The following is a 19,760-nucleotide window of genomic DNA, read 5'->3' on the forward strand; positions in this document are numbered from 1 at the left end:
CAATGAAGGACACGCGCCAACCACCCCGTCTCAGAAGTGAGGAGGAATACTTTTATTCTCCCACATCACCACAAACCGCCGAATGGCCCAAAGTTCCCAATTCCCCTGAGCTGCCACATGGACTGCCAACGAAAGAGTCAGTGGACGAAATACTCGAGGGCACACCACATGCGCATATCCCGCTCGGACAATACCAGCAAGTTGATTTTGTAAACATGCAAACCCCAGAACAGATCGACCGACAACTTCAACAAGAGCTCGAACAAGCCAGAGCCTACGACCCCGAGGAAGGCGAAATACTCGAAGAAGATGAAGGCGAGGACGAAGACGCGACCCGAGAGGAGGGTGAAATGATTGAAGACGACCCCATTCCAGATCAATATCAACCGCAACCACAGCCGCAGCCCTACGCCGGCCACCAGTCTATCCACGACCGAGACGGATTCGAGTGCTCCCCCTATACGGTAACCCCTGCATTTTCGGGAACCCCCAACGAGATGGGAGATGATGTTCATACCGAAGAATCGCCCCTCTCACCACCCATGCACAATATCCATCGCGAAACCCACCGCCGTCGCCGCCTCCGCGCTCGCCGAAACCATCGTCACCGATGTACCACAACCACCACAACCACCACTCCCCAAGCAGCCCTATATCAGACCACAGCCCAGAACTCCCGCGTCAACGAATTCCACCCAGAGTTCGAACCAACCATCTCCCGCATCTCACGGCCCCTCCACCCTTTAGTCTCCATAACAACGGGGCTAACGCACCCCTTCTTTCCCAAATCAATGCTTGCATTCAACATTCTGACCTCATCCGAGCTGAACGAACTCGCAATCCACTTCCACCAGACCTATCCACCAACCCGCGATACGTTCCGCTACCCGCTTCCCGTAAAACCGTGGGTTGCGACGAATGGACTCGTGAGGGATCTGGGTGTGGATGTTGAGGTCAAGCGCAGGCGGTTCGGTAGGTTTATTGGGCTGAAAGGGTGCGAGAGCCCTACCGGTCCTGCAGAGACATCAACCACGACTGGCTCGGTTGCGGATCGGCAAGCGGAGATCCGGGCGGAAACTGAGAGGCAGTGGGAGAAGGCGAGGGAGGTTGCGGTGTGGGAGCAGGAGCGAGGTTGCTTTGAGTTGGAGATGGAGCGCGAGAGAGGGAGGAGGAGGATTCGGATGCTGAGTGAGACCGAGTCGGAAAGCAGTCCCAGAGAGAGGCATCATTAGGGCTTCGGCTGCTCTGTTACTGTGCCTGGAGCATGGTGAATTTATGAAATCACGAATTTATATATATTCAAAACTTGATATTTGGTACCTAATTCACAGCGTCTGCAGGCTTAATTAACTTGCTGCTTTTCAAGATGATATTTTGGTCACCCGCATGAAGCTCGAATATAGATTTCTTTCTCTTCCTCGAGAGGACAAAGAGAATGAAGATCCATGTTTTTCAACAAAACGAAAGAAGTCTTGACACGTCGTGCACCATTTAGTTGAAGGCACCTCGGCCCCAAAGTTCGGCTCCACCGTCCACAGCATTGTAGCCCTAACAAGTGGCCGGCTCGGCATATTAGGATAAAGTGTTTATGAAGTAGATCCATCTCGCCATCAGCCTGATCCACTGTGTATGACCTCTCTCCTCCGAAGTAAAGGCGAGACCTCTCCAATTACCCCTCATTTAGCCATTTTACGGAGCATACTCCGTCCCATCGCGGGGTAAACTCCAGCCCAAGACCCTCTTTAGCCGGCGGGTAAATCGACGCGACATCATCAGACAAGCACGTCTATATAACACATAAACCAAACATACCCTCTATTAGACAAATAGACCAAAGCACAACTACATACCCAGAAGTCTTTCAAACCAAGAACCCCACCATGTCCACCCCCGCCCCAAAACCCCTAATAACCCACCTCTACACCGCGGACCCCTCCGCGCACGTCTTCAACAACAAACTCTACATCTACCCCTCACACGACCGCGAAACAGACATTCAATTCAACGACAATGGCGACCAGTACGACATGGCCGACTACCACGTCTTCTCGCTCTCGACCCCACCTTCAACAGAGAACAACCACCAGCCAGAAGTGACAGACCACGGCGTCGTCCTCAGCACCCCCGATGTCCCCTGGGTATCGAAACAGCTCTGGGCGCCTGATGCCGCGGAGCGGAATGGGAAATTTTATCTCTTCTTCCCGGCGCGCGATCGCCAGGATGTTTTTCGCATTGGGGTTGCGGTTGGGGATAGACCTGAGGGGCCTTTCGTTGCGGAGGAGGAGCCCATCAAGGGGGTTTACAGTATTGATCCGGCGGTTTTCGTCGATACCCCCGAGACCGGTGGGGATGAGGATGGGAAGGCGGCGTATATCTATTTCGGTGGGCTGTGGGGTGGGCAGTTGCAGTGTTGGACCAAGGGTGCGTCTGCCGAAGAGGGCGAAGGAGGGTGGGTGTTCGATGCGTCCAAGAAGGGACCACAGGAACCCTCCGGCGCAGGCGTCTCGGCACTCTTTCCTCGCGTCGCGAAGCTTACGCCGGATATGCTCTCCCTCGCATCCCCGGTCCTCGACCTCGTCATCCTCGACCCGGACACGCAGCAACCAATTGCTGCTGACGACCACTCGCGCCGCTTTTTCGAGGCGGCGTGGATGCACAAGCATAATGGGAAATACTACTTCTCGTACTCAACGGGTGACACGCATTACCTCGTTTATGCAGTGAGTGATTCGCCGTTGGGGCCGTTTGTGTATAAGGGGCGGATTTTGGAGCCTGTGTTGGGGTGGACGACGCATCATTCGATTGCGGAGTGGAAGGGAAAGTGGTGGTTGTTCTATCATGATTGTGAAATTTCCAAGGGGGTGAGTCATTTGCGGAATGTCAAGATGAGGGAGATCAGGCATGATGAGGAAGGGTTTATTAGGCTTGTGGAGTGATATCTAGACTGTATATTGAGTTGGAGAAGAATTGCCTGTGATTCTGGTATGGGTATAAAGTCTAATCTAAACAAGAAGCATCAATGAAAGAGACCAAAGAGACAGAGGCTGACGCTGGCTACTTCAAAAAGTCTACCGGTGAACTGTCATTCATACTGACAACAAAATGCCTCACCCCCGCAAGCGCCGGACTATACAAGCTATCCGCCAGAATCCTCCTCTCGTCCACAAGCCGACTCGCTCCAACAGCGCATATATAACGCAGCGCAACAGTCGTCGGGTAAACCGCGATATGCTGTCTGAACAGCCCCATAGATGGATGGCAGAAGAACGGCAACGTGCGGACAATATTTCCGCAGAACTCGTCGAGGTCCCACTCGATATGGTACTCGGCGCCATGCGGCCTACAGAGTGCATCGAGGTTGCTGCAAGCGACAATGGCGGTTGCCCAGAAGAGAGTCATGAGGTTGGCACCTGTGAGGTCTTCTGGACTGACTCGGTCGGGCAGGTTGTCGGGGTTTGTGGGAGGGTGGTAGTCGGGGGCGTGGAGAGTTTGCCACGTGAGTAGGCCGTGTTTGAGGGTCAGGAAGCCGTCGATTAGTTGTTGGCGGAGGAACTCTTTCTTCAGGGGGTCGAGGCAGGTTTTCATCTTGTCGGTGTCTTCGAAGAGCGCGGTCATGTCCATGACTACGTCGATCAAGTGGTCGCGCGGGGTCTTTGCGCGTTTGAGCCAGGGGATCGTTTTCCATTCGGGGTCCATGAGAAAGAGGCGTTTTCGGCGGCGGAGGGAGGACATGGTCTGGCACGTTAGTCAGAGGTCAGTAAGAGCTTCAGAGGGACTCTTACAAGGTGTGTTCGCCCGTCGCAGAAAAGCTGGTGTGAATAGCCCGAAATGAAAGAATATGGAGATCTAGACGCAACCAGCGCAAGGTCGCCAGCGTTATGTACCTGCCAGCTCCTCGCCTGCTCCGCTGCATCCTCGCTCTGACCGAACAAGGACTGTTTCCAGGATTAGAAGAATCAGACTCTTGATAACCCAAGGAAACCAACCTCGTAGAAGCTAAACAACCGCACCGCCGTCAAGACACTATCACTCGTCGCCCTCTTGGGGTCCCTCATCGCTCCCGTCATACTCTGCAACGCCTTCCCATAAAGTCTCCTCCCCTCTTCTTTCAGAAATGGATCTCCCTCCTGCTTCCCCACAGCCGTAACAGACATGGCCACAAGCGCCTTCTCAAGAACAGGCTCCCTGAAATTCATCTCGTGCACCGCATCAAGCCACCCACCCATCGCATTGCTCGTAACAACTTTCGAAAGCCGCTGTCCATTTGGTAGGTATAGCTGCCACCACAGGTCCAAGTATTTCGTTTGGTAGGCGGTTCTTGCCAAGGACATGAGTAGCGCGACGTCGCTTCCACTGCTTGGGTTGGAGCGGCTGCTGTCTGCGTCGCCGCTTGTACTGGTGCCTGTAGCTGTGCCGCGCTCTTTTTTGGTGAGCTGCTTGTTGTGGTCCTCCATGGTGTTGTTGATGAAGATGCGGGGACGGTGATACCCCCCGCACTCGACGCGGGCTTTGCGACATGTTCCGCAAAATGGCTTTTCCAAGTCGCACTACAATGTGGTTAGACGGTTCGGTTGAAAGCAACAGTAGCGGGAGTAAACGGCATACCCTCTTCTTCCTCTTCAAACAAGTTACACAAGCCTTTGATCGACCCGGTACACCAACCATCTTGAACACTTACCCGCCTGCAGTGAAACACTGAAGAGTAGGCACGTTTCCCAACAGGGAGTCGCGAGACTATTTAGATATTCAATAAACCGAAGATAACGCTGCGCGCGTGGCTATGCAAAATGATGATCTCCGCGAGGGCTGAAACCGGGTGAACACCGACCATTCAGCGAATATCGGTAGCGAGTCAGAGAGGTGCCAAGGGGGCCAGGATTGTAAGGCTGAAGACAAGAGTCATCAGGGACTAATGAGCCTATGAGGTCCGTTTAGGCAGTATGCAGCGACGGAGGCTGGAGCCGTTGAGCGGTACAAGCAATGAGCCGAGCGTGGCTGAGAGGGCGGATGGATGCGGTGCTCGGCGGGACTGGGGGTCCGACGGGGGAACTTCTCTTCAATGGCTGAGGCTTGTGTTGGCATTTTGAGTGGATTGATTGATGTATATGTGTTTGGACTTTGACAAGTCCATTAAGTGATTTGTATAGTTAGCGGTTTCTCGGCTCGTTTGGTCCTTGTTGGTTTGAACATGGCGCTCCATCCCGCTTGTCTGGAGATGAGAAAGGTGTGATCGGAAGCGCAGCCGGATTTGTGCATATGGCCGCCAGGATCGTCCCTTTAATTTCCCTATCCGGTATCCCCTCCGCGATGAACAACATGGGTTTGGGTTGTTTGAGTTCTTCGTCCGGTATTTAAGGTTGTTTTCCTCGTGGTTTTGGCCCCCAAGTTCTTGCGAAAGGAATGTCTGAGACATGCAGTGTACTGGGGAGATAACGGGAAGGAACTTCAAAGACAAGGCAGATTTGGAGATACGGAACAAAACATGATATAAAAGTGTATGCTGTGTGCACAAATTCAGTATACTTGAATAGCTTCAGATATGACAGTTTTGGGAGTGCGGGTCCGGGTACCCGAAGGTTTATCGCCGATAAGGTCGCCAGACGAAGCTTAATGCCCCATTCCCTTCTCCCAATTCTCCACTACAATTCTCCAGTATTTGGTCCGGCTCTGGACCCGGAATGTCTTCCCCCACTTGACCATCGCCAGGAAGACGAGCGAGCAAGCCAATCCAACAAAGGCGGCCGAGATGAAGCAATTTTGGTACCCGAGATCTTGTACCCAAGGTGTAATCCTAATCAAGCACGGTACATGAGAGTTAGCGATGGCACCAATCGGCGGTGTTCGGACAATTGATGACGAAGGAGGCGTACCCGTATCCCATCGCAAACGACATGGTATTCCGCACTAGAATCACGGTCGCCATTGCGTCTCCGCTCAATTCACGATAGCTGTCAACCAGATAGTTGACACTCAATGTCACCCCGCAAGTGTTCGTCATCGCCAGCAGACACATGGCAACTAGGAGGCCAAACCAATGAACGCCGTGCGCTGCGCCGACACCCCACAGGAGGAGCGAACCAGGGACAAGGATCAGACAGAGGCTAAACGGCCAGAGGCGGTGCTCGGCCTCCATGACTCCTCCATTTCGTCGGGCGAGTTTAATGGTCAGCCAATCGCTGAACCGGCCGGTAAAGAGGGAACTGCTTGGTTAGCTGCGCTCAAAGTGTAGGTAGGAAGCCTCACTCACCCAAGGATAACGCCAAGGCAGCATGCCAGATAGCTGAGTCCCACCATCGATGCGCTGGGTTCTTAGCGAGCTGTTTGTCATTACTTAGGGCTGAGCATACCTAAAGTTATACGGAGCTGAACCCAAGATCAGGGACGCAGTCCCATTCAAGACGTTGAACCAGATGAGGTAAGAGCCATACGAGAAACTACAAGCGTTAGTAACCCTTATACTCACGGTCCAGTAATTTGAATAGACATACCCAGCATAAAATATCACTGGCCAGCTAAGATAGTAGACCGTCTGCCATGCACGGCGAAACATGTTGTTTCTCGCCTGGCGCGGTCCCAAGATAGAGAGTTTTTGGAGATAGGTCTTCTTACTATAGATCACACCAACCTCAGGATCACTCTGGCTGGATGCCTCTGCCGACAATGTTGTTTTCTCTCCTTCTTGATCGGCTGATGCAGAAGATGCTGCTGCAGGCTCGGACATACTAGGCATCTCGCGCACGTAGTTCGTCTCTTCCATGAAGAAAAATAGAAACACCATAGCGGCGCCGCAAAATATGGCTGGCCAGTAGAAGACCCATTCCCACCCCTGGTACTCGGCAATGAAGCCACAAATAACGGGGGCAAAGTAATTGCTACCGGCTAGGAAAAAGGCATACAACCCCATGTATGTTCCGCGCTCATGCGTAAAGTACTGTCAATGTTAGCTAGCATCAAGTAGCTGAGCGTTTTGACCTACCACATCCGTGACGGAAACTTCTGGTAGGGCTTCTATAGGAGCCAGGAAAAAACCTGTAATAATACTTCTCGCAATCCATTCTCCGTTACTGCGTACAAAAGGTCTACCAAGTCATGAGCAATCGCGAATCCTGATTGAGAGAGTGTAAACGTACCCCCAAATGGCAGTGCCCTAAGCCGTAGATTAGAACTAGAATGTATTTCCAACATTGATAGAACTTACCAACATCCCCGCTAGTGAAAGAATATAGGTCATCCGCTTTCCATACTGCAGAGCAAAGGGCTGCCAGAACAGCAGACCCCAGCCTGCTAGCAGGAACATATACCCGGTTCCTTCGTTTAGGGTGCTGACAGAGACTCCAGTCTCTTTGGACAGCTGTACGAGAACCGAGTAGACGTTCGCACACGCGATACCAGCAAACAATGTGTAGCTATAGAAGCAGTTAGATTGCGCCTGCACGTTCAGAGTTGCCCACTTACACACTGACACAAATAGTAGATAGGAGCTTCCGATGGGGCGACCAGTTCAAAGGGTCATCTGGATCACTAGATGGCTCGGGTACCAGGACGATATCGCGATCCCCGCGGTCAAGGTGGCGGGTTGCAAGGACATGCTCCGTATCCACGAGTGTGAAGGTGCCAGGGATGGCCTCTCGATCTATAGCTGGCGTCATATTGTACGCTCAGTAGCACTCAGCACAGTACACTAAGTTGTATTGAAGTCCGTTGAATTGAGAACCATTAGCGGGGAAGAAATGACAAGGAGGTGTCGTCAAATATAAGCAAGCTGCATGTTCTCATAAATTCTCCGATAAGCTTTGGCAGACCGGGAATGTTGTCGAGTTAACCCGTCGGTGACTATCAGCTCGCCTGCGCAACCTAGTGTAGATACCGACAGGTTTCTCCACAACTGTTATCAGTTAGTATCTGATGATCGTCGCCGTAGAAAGCGCAGCTCTGATAACCTCGGCCCTCTGGTCCTAGGTAATCATGGTAAGCGGCGCAACGGAGGACAGCAACCATGTCGCTCTGAGACAAGGCGTTGTCCTGATACGCAAGGTTAACATGCTGATAGCGTTATAGGCCCTGGTAGGATGTCGAGTATCTCGTCCGTGGTTTCTTTATCCATCTTCACTGTATGACTTGCTGAGCTGTAGGCAGATAGCTACTGTTAGTCGGAACTCCATCGGAATTCAAGCAACAAAGCGGGCCTCGATTTGGAGTATCAAATCGTCAAGACGAATGAACGATTGGGAAGGATAGAACTTCCTCTTTCCGTCTAGTAGGATAGGAAATGTTGTCAATGCGCTGATTAGGCTGGGGTAAAGAAAGTTGGAGAAGAAAGGTGACGAAAGCGCCTGTATATTATTGGAGAGAGCCATTGATCATCTACCTGGCCCTTCGTCGGAAGGATCTTGGAAAGATAGCAATAAATTGTGCTTGCGACAAGGATCGATGTGGACGAGACTTGTTTAATGTGTGACTGCCAGATATTAGTGGTATATGATCTGTTGAAAATGGCGATGGCTCCGTCGAGCATGATCTAGATAAACGTTGTATCCCTATTCTCCATAATGTACAATTTGGTAACCACAACTGCCCTCGTAAAGGTTATCTAGTAAAACTAGAGGTATGCAAAACTATACACAGTGCAAAGCTTGAGAATCATAAAACCTAGCGCCAAGAAAACTTTAGTCCTAATTAACCCACCACATCATCTTCTGGGAGCTCTTTGATAACGTCTTTCAGCAACTGAATCAGCTCGTCAATGTCAGGGCGATCTGCCGGTTCAACCTGCAAGCACCGACGGACAACGTCCTTGACTGGCGCGCTAATGGAAGTCGCGCTGTCTTGCGTTGGTGCCTCGCCAGCTTTGCCCTTCCCCTTGGTAGCCCCTGACTTTTCATCGGGAAAACGCCAGTCGCCTCCAAGTACACACATGCTCAAGCTACCACCAGTTTCTTCGCTTCGGGCTTCAAATGGGCTTTTCCCCACCAGACAGGCGTACAGTGTGCACCCCAGTGACCAAATATCAACTTTTGTGTCGATAATCGAGCCGGTCTTGACGTCAAAGAGTTCGGGGGCTCGATATGGCATTGTGCTGTGTTCGGCGGCTGTGTCTTGCACAGCCAAAGCGAGGGATCGAGAGGTGATGGCTATAGGGCTGGGCGCAAGCGATCCAAGGTCCATAAGAATGGGCGTTTGTCCGTCGTCATCAATCATAATATTTCCTGCAATGATTAGCCATCGTCACGCGATCCGCACTTGGAAGGGGTCCTACCAGGCTTGATATCTCGGTGTGCGTAAGGGCGCAAGCCTCCGTCTTGTACGCCCTCCTGGCTCTGAGTGACTTCGTCATCCATGAGTGGCTCGTTTTCTGAATCATCATCCCCGGCGAGCTGACTACCCCGTCGCTTGGCCTTGCCCTTTCGCATTGCCGCATCCACATCCGCCTCTTCGCCTTCCCTTCTCACAGCCTTGGCTTTGCGCGTAGGAGCAGAGCCACTCTTGACACGGTATTGATGCATCGCACGCAGCGCCTGCGCAACTCCGAGAATAAGGACCATCAGTCGCTTTTCGGGGAAGCGCGTATGATTCACAAGATTCGCATTGATCGCGTCTTGAAGATTCCCTCGTTGGTAGTAAGGTAGAAGAATGTAGACCGTCTTGGAACCCGCCTCTCCGCCATCGTTGCGAAACTTGGAGCCTGGTTCTGTTGAGACGCAGTGGTCGATCGAATGGATTACGTGTGGCTCAGATGTAAACAGATTATACGCTTCAACCTCCTTCAACGCCTGTGATACTGATTCTTGGCCGAACGGACATTGGATCTTCTTGAGGGCGAACAGCTCTGATGTTGATTTGTCTTGGACAAGGTATACGTAGGAAAAGCCTCCCTATTGATGAAAGTCAAATGTAAGCTAAGTTCAGGGGAACAAACTCTCGAGGTAATGACAAGCTCGCACCTCACCGAGTAACCGGAGCATCTTGAAACTGCGATTATTGATTTTCAGCTGCGGAGAGCTGGGGAAGCAGCACATGCAGTCCGTAAAGTTGTAAAGGAGGTCGAAGAAGTATTGCGCCATGTTGAAGAGCGGCGTGGAAGCTCACAGTCTCGTCCGGCGATGATCAATTGATTGTGATGAATGGGTTGTCTTGAGCTATCAGCTGCGATGAAGATGGTATGTTTGTCCAGACTAGGCTCCACTTGAAGCTCGTGGACTCCAGCGACGCGATGGGCGGAAGGAAAGGCGGAGAGGAGAGGAGGCGGAGCTGACAACAGGTGGCCGGAAGCTCTTAGCCAAGTCTGCCTGCCAGACTACTGCGGTCCGACTCCTCCCAATTTCTTCCCAACAGAGACGCGACACGGAGTAATGCACGAAAATCCATCTATCCTGACACTGCTTTTATACTGAGAAATGAGAACCGTACAGAGTGCACCAGACCGACCCCCATGGTAGTGGAACAGCTCCCCACATTCAAGGCACATACGACAGATTGATCCGAAGACCATTATTCGCATGCGCCTTGACCAGCTTTCAGAATCGTAGCAATGGTAATAATGCGGGCTGCATCCACAAGGCAATCGCTTGTTACTTGTCTTTAGTGGACCGTCTACCCGCTTCCACCTGCTTTCTCCAAGATTTCTTCAGGATTTTATTCCTGACTGGAGGATGATCAATGCACGCCTCAATCACACTCACGCAGTGTGAACTACCACCTGAAGACCGTTCGACCGTTGGCTTCTCCTAGTAGGTCGTACCAGGGCCGGCGAAAAATGAGGGAAAGGCGCTCCTTGTGCGACCGGCAGTAAAGGATATTCAAGCAGATCATGTCGATTACAAGCTTGACTAGTATGCATTCTATATGTTGTACGGAGCAGTCTCGGTTGGGCCGTGCTTCTAGAGCCTGAAACGATAAGGCGAGAGGAGTAAGAACATCATAGTATCAAGTAGATAATCTAGTCATACTCTGTAGCCGGCGGTCTTCGAGTCATGCTTGAGAGCCCGACAGCCTGATAGGCCCCCGACTGCGGGGGGAAACGAGGTGGAAGTAACCATGGTTCGTGTGTTGATCAGAACTCATGAGAACAAAGCATGAAAAAGCATCAAGACAAGAAAAATAAGAGTAGCCAATGGCCTCCCCTTAAAGCCCTTGTTAGCCCGCTCTAGTTGAGTCCCTAGCGCGCCTGTACATGACGACACTGCGATCCCAATCACCATTGGATCCGGTCCCTGTCGGCCTTCCTCGAGTTTCAGTCCCCTGCTTTTTTTGCCTCCTTCTCAGCTCATCCATGCGCCTTTGTTTACACGTCCTGTTGGGCATTGAAGCGCGCAAATTCTCCGGTCTGTCCTGGTTGTCTAGTCTTCAGCCATTCAGCTCCAGGATGACTCGTCGTTGATCAGTCACTTGTGCTGCCTCCACTTTCTTTGCCATCCCTTTTCTTTTCCTCTCCTTTCGAACGCTTTCTTTTCCTTCGACCCCCTCCCGTTCCCTCTCCATTCAACTCTTCGCCCCTACCCCTCCCGGCATATTGGAAATTTTTACAGCTTAGGTTTCCTGCACTGCGACTCGCGATGGCGGCCCTGGACGAAGTTCAGGTCGGCGACGTCGTGAACGTCCCTGGGGGGATGCACGGCACCGTCAAATTTCTGGGCGTCGTTGCTGGAAAGCCGGGCAGATTCGCGGGTATCGAGCTCGCCCAAGAGCACGCCAAACGGGGGAAGAACAGCGGTGATGTTGATGGCAGGAAATACTTTACGACCTCTACACCGGGCTCGGGCATCTTTGTCCCCATCAACAATAACAAATACGTTACCAGGCGTTCCGCTTCCAATGCCCCTCCAACCCCATCGCGTCCTATCAACTTTAGCAAATCCGTGGGCCCTCCCTCCATATCCCGCCCACCGCGAATGCGACGCCCCTCCCTTCCCCGACCGGAATCTCCACGAGTCACAGCGCCGCCAAAGCTAAGTCTGTCAGGACTGCGAACTCCTTCGACCGCCTCGAAGGCGCCCAGCTCCAACGGGTACGCCCGGAGCCCCGTCAAAGCGCCATCTCGTGCTTCGGATCGGCCGCCCTCTCGGTTCAGCGTTGAAGATGACATATCCTCCAGGACTTCAGATTTCGGTCGCAACTCGATGGGGGCGGAGATTTCGGACTTGAGAGATCAGGTTAAAAGCCTAGAAAAACAGTTGCTAGATCGGGATAAACAGCTGGAGGAGCAAGCAAACACGCTAGCTGACTTTCAGCGAACAATGGAGGAACTAGAGGGCGAAGACGCAATGTCGATCCGTGCACAGCTACGGGAGAAGAATGACCGCATTGCCCAGTTGACGATGGAGTTTGACATGCACCGTGCCGACTTCAGGAGCACTCTCGACACTCTGGAAGTGGCAGCATCAGAAACCGAACGAGTCTACGAGCAAAGGATTGACGAGCTCATGCAGCAGAACAAGGAATTACAGGACCGTGGTGAGGATGTTGAGGCGGTGGCAAGACAACTCAAACAGCTGGAGGAATTAGTTTCGGAACTTGAGGAGGGCCTGGAGGACGCACGCCGCGGGGAAGCCGAGGCCAGGGCTGAAGTTGAGTTCCTGCGAGGGGAGGTCGAGCGGACGAAACTGGAGCTGAATAAGGAACGAGAAAACTCCGGCGTGCCGAGGGAGAGCCTGAGTCCAGATTCCCAGTCGCATTTGAGGGAACTCGAACAGAAGGACGATGAAATCCGTGGATTGAAGGCGATCATCCATTCCCTGAGCAGGGGTGACCCTGACCTGCATGCGCTGCAACAGAACGGTTTCGGGGCCCGTTCGGATTACAATGCCGACCATGTGGCTGATCTGGAACAGCGCGTCCAGGAGTTTGAGCGACTCAGCGAGCGCAAGACCTACCGCATTGAGGAACTCGAGCGCGAGCTGCAGCAACTGCAGGTAAACGGCGGGAGTCGGAATCGCAGCTCGACCATCACACAGTCTAATGCCCAGCATAAATCCTCCAACTCGACCGGGAAGATCAGCAACGGACATACCGTTAATCATGCTCATCGTCTCTCCGATCGGACCGTGGTGCCGAGTGATTGGCAGGACGAGCCCCAGCAGGATGGCCTTTACCCAGGGTACTCTTCCCACCGCCGTGGTGCCTCGGACTCTTCCCACCATCGCTTAGAGACAATGCACGAATCGGATGGACGCTCAGAGGATGGCGGTTCTCTTTGGTGTGAGATTTGCGAAACCGGCGGCCATGACATCCTAAGCTGCACCAATATGTTTGGCGCGGAGAGTAAGAATGCCCCTAGCGAATCGAAGGAGCCTGCCCACAACGACTTTGCGGACGACCACCACTCTACTCCTGAGCCCACTGCCCCGAATGAATCACCATCTCCAATCCAAAATACTACGCCTCAGAAGACTGGTCGTGATGTTGTCCTCGAAGGTCTTCGCGGAGTTGGCTTGACATCTTCTATGGCGCCAGTCGCAGGCAAGACCAGCGGTGTGATTGACGAGGCGAAGTGGTGTGCCCTCTGTGAGCGAGACGGTCACGAGAGCATTGACTGCCCGTTTGACGACTAATCAACGGCTTGACTGGGACCTCGATGATGAGACACAGTGATATGGTCCTTAATGACATTTCCGCATCTGTGACACGACATGGCTACCCCCCAAACCGGCTTTAGTGGGCTCATTATTGTTTTTTATACGTCTTATAATCGTGCCATGTGCACGCTGCTTTCTCCATTCACTAATTGGCTCGAATGACTCTACCCATACCCTTGTTCTATTATATGGTTTGCTTTTGGCTTGTCATTTCCAGATACCAGATGAAGCAAGTTTGCGCTGCACTCGGGTTCCACTTTATGGATGTTTTGTGTTAATACTCATCTCTTTTTTCACTTGTCTCATTGTCTGTCTTCGTCGATCTCGTTTACCACGGGCTGCTTCCCTCAGGTATTCATCTCATTCTTCCCACTCTTCTTAAAGCCTGACAGGGCCACCTTATCTTACTACCAGCCATCGTGCACCATAATTTGAATAATACAAGTCCAATATCTCAGTCCGTGCGTTCAGGTATGCAACAAACAAGGTACGAAACATCATGATAAGGCCCAATCCACTAAAATACATCTCATTCATCATACTTCGTGGATCTAAATAACCATCGTCTACTCGGGAAACCTCGGCGGCTGAACAATCTCCCCCTCCTTATACTTCGACTCCGCAACTGTCCCGCAAGCCTTACACGTCCTCTTTTCCTCATCTCCCGCAAATTCCTCCACAACCTCCTTCACCTGCGTCCCCAAATCTGTACATACAAACCTCTTCTCCCACACCACCTCCCCACACCCCTTACAGTACCACCGCATCGTATCCACCGCCCCCGCCGGCCTCGGCTGCTCAAACACCACCCCCACCGTGTCCTTGAACCGCACGGGCGAATGCGGCGTGTTGGCGGGGAGGAGGAACAGCGACCCCTCGTGAATGGGGATATCCTGGAAGACGTGCGGGGTGACGGAGGTGTCGACGGTCTTGAGGAGCATCGAGCCCTGGTACTGATAGAAGAACTCGGGGGTTGTGTTGATGTGGTAGTCGGTGCGGGCGTTGGGGCCGCCGACTATCATTACTGTGTAGCCGGAGGTTGCGGGGGAAGACGGATGGTAGACGCAGTAGTTGTTTACGGGAGGTTGAAGGAGGTGAGAGTTGGCTTCGAGCCTGCGCTATTGTTAGTATATTTGGTAGGAAGGGCGGGGGAGGGGTAGTTCGAAGTGCGAGATGCGTCAAAATATAGATGAGTGAAGTGAGGTACCATTTGGGAATGTTCAAGGCCGGGGGAAGCATTGTGTCAGTAGTGCCAAATATATGGCGGGCTTGGTATTTCCTTTTTCTTGAAGCGCAATTGTTTGTTGGATAATCTTTCTCAAGTCTCATATGAATCATACAACAAGCCGGAGATAGTCTGATCTTAAGTCCGGCACGGAGCGGAAAATATACCGCTCCGGAAGATTTTCTTGGTCCTCGAATTTTTGGCAGTATCGACTAACAAGCTGCGACACATGAGATCAACGCAGTCGGACCATTGTTCGTTATAATTCAGCAGCCATGGCTACAACATCCCAGCCTCCCATTCGGCTGACCTCCCACAAGAACTTTGTCTACCGCCTCGTCTTCTCGACGTTGACCGGCCGAACAGTCCACATCTCGCAGATTCGTCCGTCTTCGCCTACAAATCCGGGTCTGGCACCGCATGAAATTTCCTTTCTACGTCTTCTCGAATCCGTCACCAATGGCTCGCAAATGGAAATCTCGTACACTGGTACGATCCTCGTATACAAGCCCGGTCTTATCACAGGAAGCTCTGCTGGCGCTGGATCAAGCAGCGGCGGTGTGATCAGGCATGAGATCCCTGCTGGATGCACCCGCGGCGTGAGCTACTTCCTCCTCCCTCTCTGCCTCATGGCACCGTTCTCCAAGGCGCCTATCAAGGTCCTCTTCACCGGTCCCGGTGTGATTACATCCTCGACACCCACGGGCGACATGTCCGTCGACAGTGTCCGCACCGCGATCCTGCCGCTCTTCAACCAATTTGGCATCTTCAACAACATTGAGCTGCGTGTGCTGAAACGATCTAACCCCGGCCCCAACGGGCGAGGAGGAGGTGGTGAAGTCCAGTTCGTCTTTGGTCACCAGGTCCGCCTTCCCAAAACACTACATCTCATGAACGCTGGAAAGATCAAGCGCATCCGCGGTGTCGCTTATTCCGTCGGTGTCTCTGCGTCAAACAATGCCCGAATGATCGATGTCGCCCGTGGCGTCCTCAATCCGCTCGTCCCGGATACGTACGTCTTCTCGGATGTCTCATCCGCTCCACTTGTCCCGGCCAACGATAGGAATAACCCGTCGGCGAAGAAGAAGATCGGTCTCGGCTTTGGTCTGTCGCTAGTCGCAGAGTCCTCAACCGGCTGCCTGTTCTCCGCCGACGTGGCTTCGCCGCCCAGCGGTGGTCAGCCGCCCGAGGATATTGGAAAGCAGTGCGCGTATCAGCTGCTCGAGACAATCTCTAAGGGTGGCTGTGTCCCTTCCGCGGCCTTCCCCATCATGATCGGATTGATGACCATGGGCTCCGAGGATGTTGGGCGTCTCCAAGTCGGCCGTGATGTCGTCGGTGACGAGAGCGCCATCCAGCTGGCGAGAGACTTGGTCAAGTTCGGCGCGCCGGGCTGGGGTCTCAGAGAGGCCTCTTCTGGTGAGGAAAAGACTGGAGATATCATCGTCAGCGTTGTTGGGCGCGGTATTGGCAACGTCGGACGTAAGGTAGCTTGATTTTTCCGCCGACTCGAATCAACTGCACGCTGCGGCCGTCGCTCGGTCCTTGCTGCGATGTTTCATTCATTGGCAAACACGTGGTCACGATACCGAAGCTTCCATCCAGCGTCTGCCGCACGGTCAAACCCCGAAAGTTCGCACGGGACACGGATCGTTCCGCGCAGCCGGATCCTCCTTGTCAACAATTCCCATATCCGCTGAAGACGCTCAGCTCGCCCAGTTCTGATCCTGCGAGTGCCGCTAGGCCGTAACCCACTGGTCCAGCAAGCCATGACTGCTTAGGTCGCCTCTGCTCCCCGGGCGCAGTTTATCTAGAGTGATGGTTCTATACGGGCGTGTCCCGGCGACGACTCTCCGAGTCTTCCCCATGTGCGGATCATGGCGTTATTTACTGGTTTCCATGTTGCTACATTATGTGATACCCAAACGTGCTTGGCCTTAGACTACTTACATGAAACATCAATGAGGAGCTTCTTGCATCCCGACGCATACAACTCAAGATCTTTTCTCATCCACTTCATTCTGCCGTATCCTTCCATGCCACCGTAACATGTCATACCCCATCAAACACACAAAAAATCCCCTATCACCCATCGACAATATATACAAGATGGTGAATCAAAGGACGATGTCAAGGGAGCGATGTTTCCAACCCTCCATCATAACCCTCAATCCACACAGTCCAACTCGCTGTAATCCATATTAGTCTCTCCACAAGTCAAGTTTCTCTCAAGACTTACTTTGTTTTTTTGTTCACCCGGACACACCGACCTGCAACATGGGCAATTTTTTTTAGCCAGCCTATTCACCTTGTCAGTATCTCATCATCCCAAGAAGCGAAAGAAGATACTCACAAGCTCTGTCACTTACTGGGCTGGCCCACATTGCCAGGAAAGAGAGAAAAGAAGAAGCAAGGAAGATGACAGTAGACAAGAAGAAGGGAAAGTTTTTTTTTTTTTTTTTTTCCTAAGCTCAAGTCAGTCCGCACTCACATCCATCCGAAGAGAAGCACCCACATATCGAAGTCCCGTTGGGAGCCGGTCCGCAGTGCAAGCAGATTGTTTTTAGCCAGCCTATAGTCATGTCAGCACCCTGTCCGTCATATCCTCATATGATCGTGTCAACTCACAAAGCACTGTCACTTCACTGGGCAGGCTTGCGAGGCGGACGCATGCTTGGAGGGGAGTGGCGTAGTGATGAGTTGGGTTATCCTCATCCTATTATACAAGTCAGTACTCACATCGAGCACCGTCAACAAGGAGAACACTCACAGAAGCATGTCCCATAGGGAGCCACCATCGAACGTGAGGTGGTTTGTTTTTAGCCAGCCTAGTATGCCACAGGTAAACACCCTCTCTTCATGAAACGGGGCAGAACACTTACTAGCTCGGTCACTTCACTGGACCGACTCACGTCGAAGAGGAGGAAGAAGAGAAAGAAGAGACAAAAGAGAGGGAAGCCATGCCATATAGAAAGCGGACAAGTTGGGTTTTCAAGTCCCTATATGCATGATTAGCCTCCGTCTCATCTCATCCCCAGGACAAAGCAGCAACACGCACATGAGCATGTCCCTAGAGATGCTGTCCCCGGTGTGAGCGGATTTTTTTAGCCAGCCTGTTGAGCTCGTTAGTCGCTGATTGCAGAAAAAGTCGAAGGAAGATACTCACAAGCTCTGTCACTTACTGGGCCTGCTCACGTTGCTGAGCAGAGATGTCTACAAGTATGGGGAGAAGCAGAGGAAGGCTACTATGCATAGAGAGCATGAAGAGGGAAGCAGGAGTGCGTAGGGAAAAGGCGGGCGCGAAGACAATATATAGAGGAGAGCCGAAACAACTAACGTCATGTTGACAGGCGTCTACCGTAGAATAATCAGCGCGAATCAAGGGGTGAAATTGCGCTATATTGCACCATCATGTCGGCGTTAAAGCTGAAGGGCCGGGAGGGGGGTGGCGACTTCCCGTTTAGGACAGTTTGAGGCCTACCTAGGTACCGGCCGAGTTCACGATGTGTGACGTCACTTCCGCGCGGACTATTAGGCTTTGATTGGCCCGCCATCCCTTGGAAGGCAGAAACCCTCCCTGCTTAACCTTAACTTAATGCTTATCGCCACTTCCTGACCACTTAGAGTTGGTAGAGGGCAACAAAGTAGGGCTAGACTCCGAGTCCCGAGCTCGTCTACTCCGTCTGCTGGTATCTATTTGACCGGCAATTCAAGACGTTTTTGGTAGGGAAGATGGGTAAAGAGTGAATTATTTTCGCCTTGATATTGTCTACAATAATCTGTGTCCATTACTTGCTCATTTGCCTTTTTGGTTCTCATTGTGGGCAGGTGTTGACTCTCCCAGCCTCCCTCGGGCGGACTAGGCTGCAATGACAAACAACACCATAACTCCATATCGCGACATCAAGGGATGAGTCTTTGGAAACATGGTACGTTTGAATCTTATACCTAGGGCTTTGCGCACGTCATTGCACTTCTCGCCTATATAACCATGCTCACTCCCCAGCTCCGTCCTCCGTCCTTCTCTCCTCTTTACATCCTCCTGTCCATCGTAGTGTAGCATCGTAGCACTCTTCTTCCTCCCACTTCCTGGCAGTTGCGAACAGGCCCAGTAAGTGACAGAGCTTGTGAGTTGCACTCTCCTTCCAATTGCCATCTTCCTCTACTAACGGTTCTCCAGGCTGGCTAAAAAAACTCGTTCGCAACATCAGATTGGACAGGCCCAGTAAGTGACAGAGCTTGTAAGTGGTGTCGGTTGAACTGCTTCATGCTGCTAGATTCTAACAATCCGCAGGCTGGCTAAAAAAAATCGTCCAATCGCCTGCCTACCTCTTCTGCTTCTTCTGCTTCTTCCGCTTCTTCGCTTCCCCCCCTTCCTCGCCTGGCACTACGGCATGCCCAGCAAGTGACAGAGCCTGTGATTGATAGCAAACACGGTGCTTCGTTCAGCTACGTTTTTAACGGTGTACAGATAGGCTAAAAACAACCGTCCGCTTGTCTACCTCGTCGTCGTCCTCTTCTCGTGCTCCTTTTCTCCCTCTTCGCCTGGCTTTGCGGGCTGGCCCAGTAAGTGACAGAGCTTGTCAGTGAACTAACTACGCCGTTTCTCTTCTACTATATGGTGTACTGACGACGCATAGGCTGGCTAAAAACAATCTGTCTGCACCGCCGGCCTAGCAAGATAGCCTATACATCAGGTTAGACATCATCCCATCCGATTCCTGACTTGACCTTCGTCGACTGATTGACCCGATTAGATAGCTACAATTGACAAACATACATATACGCATCTTTCTTCCCTCCTTGCCTTAGCTCCGCGGACCAGCCCAGTAAGTGACAGAGCTTGTACGTCAACCAGAACTCCATCTAGTTTCTATTGTATATTTACTAACTCTTCACAGGCTGGCTAAAAACAATCAGTCCGCACCGCCGGCCTAGCTACATTATCATATCCGACAGGTTAG

General features: G+C 52.2%; 7 protein-coding genes across 7 annotated transcripts; 4 read left to right on the forward strand and 3 right to left on the reverse strand.

Moving 5' to 3' along the window:
* Positions 1–2: 2 nt before the first annotated feature.
* Positions 3–1,232, forward strand: BJX68DRAFT_260889 (uncharacterized protein; the record flags this gene model as incomplete). The annotated part of the gene is made up of 1 exon (XM_071044004.1): positions 3–1,232. One exon carries the CDS (start codon positions 3–5, stop codon positions 1,230–1,232), a length of 1,230 nt encoding a protein of 409 aa, XP_070906183.1.
* A 648-nt stretch (positions 1,233–1,880) lies between these two features.
* BJX68DRAFT_260890 (glycoside hydrolase family 43 protein) lies at positions 1,881–2,936 on the forward strand (the record flags this gene model as incomplete). Its single annotated transcript, XM_071044005.1, has 1 exon — positions 1,881–2,936. One exon carries the CDS (start codon positions 1,881–1,883, stop codon positions 2,934–2,936), a length of 1,056 nt encoding a protein of 351 aa, XP_070906184.1.
* A 59-nt stretch (positions 2,937–2,995) lies between these two features.
* BJX68DRAFT_17658 (Zn(II)2Cys6 transcription factor domain-containing protein) lies at positions 2,996–4,860 on the reverse strand. The gene is made up of 4 exons (XM_071037137.1): positions 4,606–4,860; positions 3,987–4,547; positions 3,783–3,935; positions 2,996–3,735 (listed from the first exon to the last, which is right to left on the reverse strand). The coding sequence occupies exons 1-4, from the start codon at positions 4,663–4,665 to the stop codon at positions 3,055–3,057; spliced, it is 1,455 nt and encodes a 484-aa protein (XP_070906185.1). The 5' UTR covers positions 4,666–4,860; the 3' UTR covers positions 2,996–3,054.
* Positions 4,861–5,607: 747 nt separating this feature from the next.
* Positions 5,608–10,061, reverse strand: BJX68DRAFT_251804 (putative serine/threonine protein kinase ENV7; the record flags this gene model as incomplete). Its single annotated transcript, XM_071042455.1, has 11 exons — positions 5,608–5,791; positions 5,871–6,200; positions 6,370–6,434; positions 6,464–6,931; positions 6,977–7,079; positions 7,131–7,147; positions 7,199–7,406; positions 7,456–7,633; positions 8,682–9,206; positions 9,257–9,872; positions 9,942–10,061. 11 exons carry the CDS (start codon positions 10,059–10,061, stop codon positions 5,608–5,610), a joined length of 2,814 nt encoding a protein of 937 aa, XP_070906186.1.
* Positions 10,062–11,223: 1,162 nt separating this feature from the next.
* On the forward strand, positions 11,224–14,027 carry BJX68DRAFT_223914 (CAP-Gly domain containing linker protein BIK1). The gene has a single exon (XM_071038196.1). The coding sequence runs from the start codon at positions 11,553–11,555 to the stop codon at positions 13,545–13,547; it is 1,995 nt and encodes a 664-aa protein (XP_070906187.1). The 5' UTR covers positions 11,224–11,552; the 3' UTR covers positions 13,548–14,027.
* BJX68DRAFT_223915 (3-hydroxyanthranilate 3,4-dioxygenase) lies at positions 14,028–14,889 on the reverse strand. Its single transcript, XM_071038197.1, has 2 exons — positions 14,779–14,889; positions 14,028–14,684 (listed from the first exon to the last, which is right to left on the reverse strand). Exons 1-2 carry the CDS (start codon positions 14,808–14,810, stop codon positions 14,138–14,140), a joined length of 579 nt encoding a protein of 192 aa, XP_070906188.1. The 5' UTR covers positions 14,811–14,889; the 3' UTR covers positions 14,028–14,137.
* A 134-nt stretch (positions 14,890–15,023) lies between these two features.
* Positions 15,024–16,323, forward strand: BJX68DRAFT_17787 (RNA 3'-terminal phosphate cyclase-like protein). Its single transcript, XM_071037159.1, has one exon. It carries the CDS (start codon positions 15,072–15,074, stop codon positions 16,290–16,292), a length of 1,221 nt encoding a protein of 406 aa, XP_070906189.1. The 5' UTR covers positions 15,024–15,071; the 3' UTR covers positions 16,293–16,323.
* The last annotated feature ends 3,437 nt before the right edge of the window (positions 16,324–19,760 follow it).

The sequence above is a fragment of the Aspergillus pseudodeflectus genome (genome assembly GCF_044049435.1).
Source record: "Aspergillus pseudodeflectus strain CBS 756.74 chromosome Unknown BJX68scaffold_1, whole genome shotgun sequence".
In the NCBI taxonomy this organism is placed as follows: Eukaryota; Fungi; Ascomycota; class Eurotiomycetes; order Eurotiales; family Aspergillaceae; genus Aspergillus; species Aspergillus pseudodeflectus.

Bases quoted from the DNA above. Each gene is read 5' to 3' on its own strand.
- BJX68DRAFT_17658 (XM_071037137.1), bottom strand. From the start codon at position 4,665: ATGGTTGGTGTACCGGGTCGATCAAAGGCTTGTGTAACTTGTTTGAAG. The intron at 4,548-4,605 runs GTATGCCGTTTA...ACCACATTGTAG, and splicing joins GTTTGAAGAGGAAGAAGAGG to TGCGACTTGGAAAAGCCATT. The intron at 3,736-3,782 runs GTAAGAGTCCCT...CTAACGTGCCAG, and splicing joins GCGACGGGCGAACACACCTT to ACCATGTCCTCCCTCCGCCG.
- BJX68DRAFT_223914 (XM_071038196.1), top strand. From the start codon at position 11,553: ATGGCGGCCCTGGACGAAGTTCAGGTCGGCGACGTCGTGAACGTCCCT.
- BJX68DRAFT_223915 (XM_071038197.1), bottom strand. From the start codon at position 14,810: ATGCTTCCCCCGGCCTTGAACATTCCCAAATG. The intron at 14,685-14,778 runs GTACCTCACTTC...ACAATAGCGCAG, and splicing joins GCCTTGAACATTCCCAAATG to GCTCGAAGCCAACTCTCACC.
- BJX68DRAFT_17787 (XM_071037159.1), top strand. From the start codon at position 15,072: ATGGCTACAACATCCCAGCCTCCCATTCGGCTGACCTCCCACAAGAAC.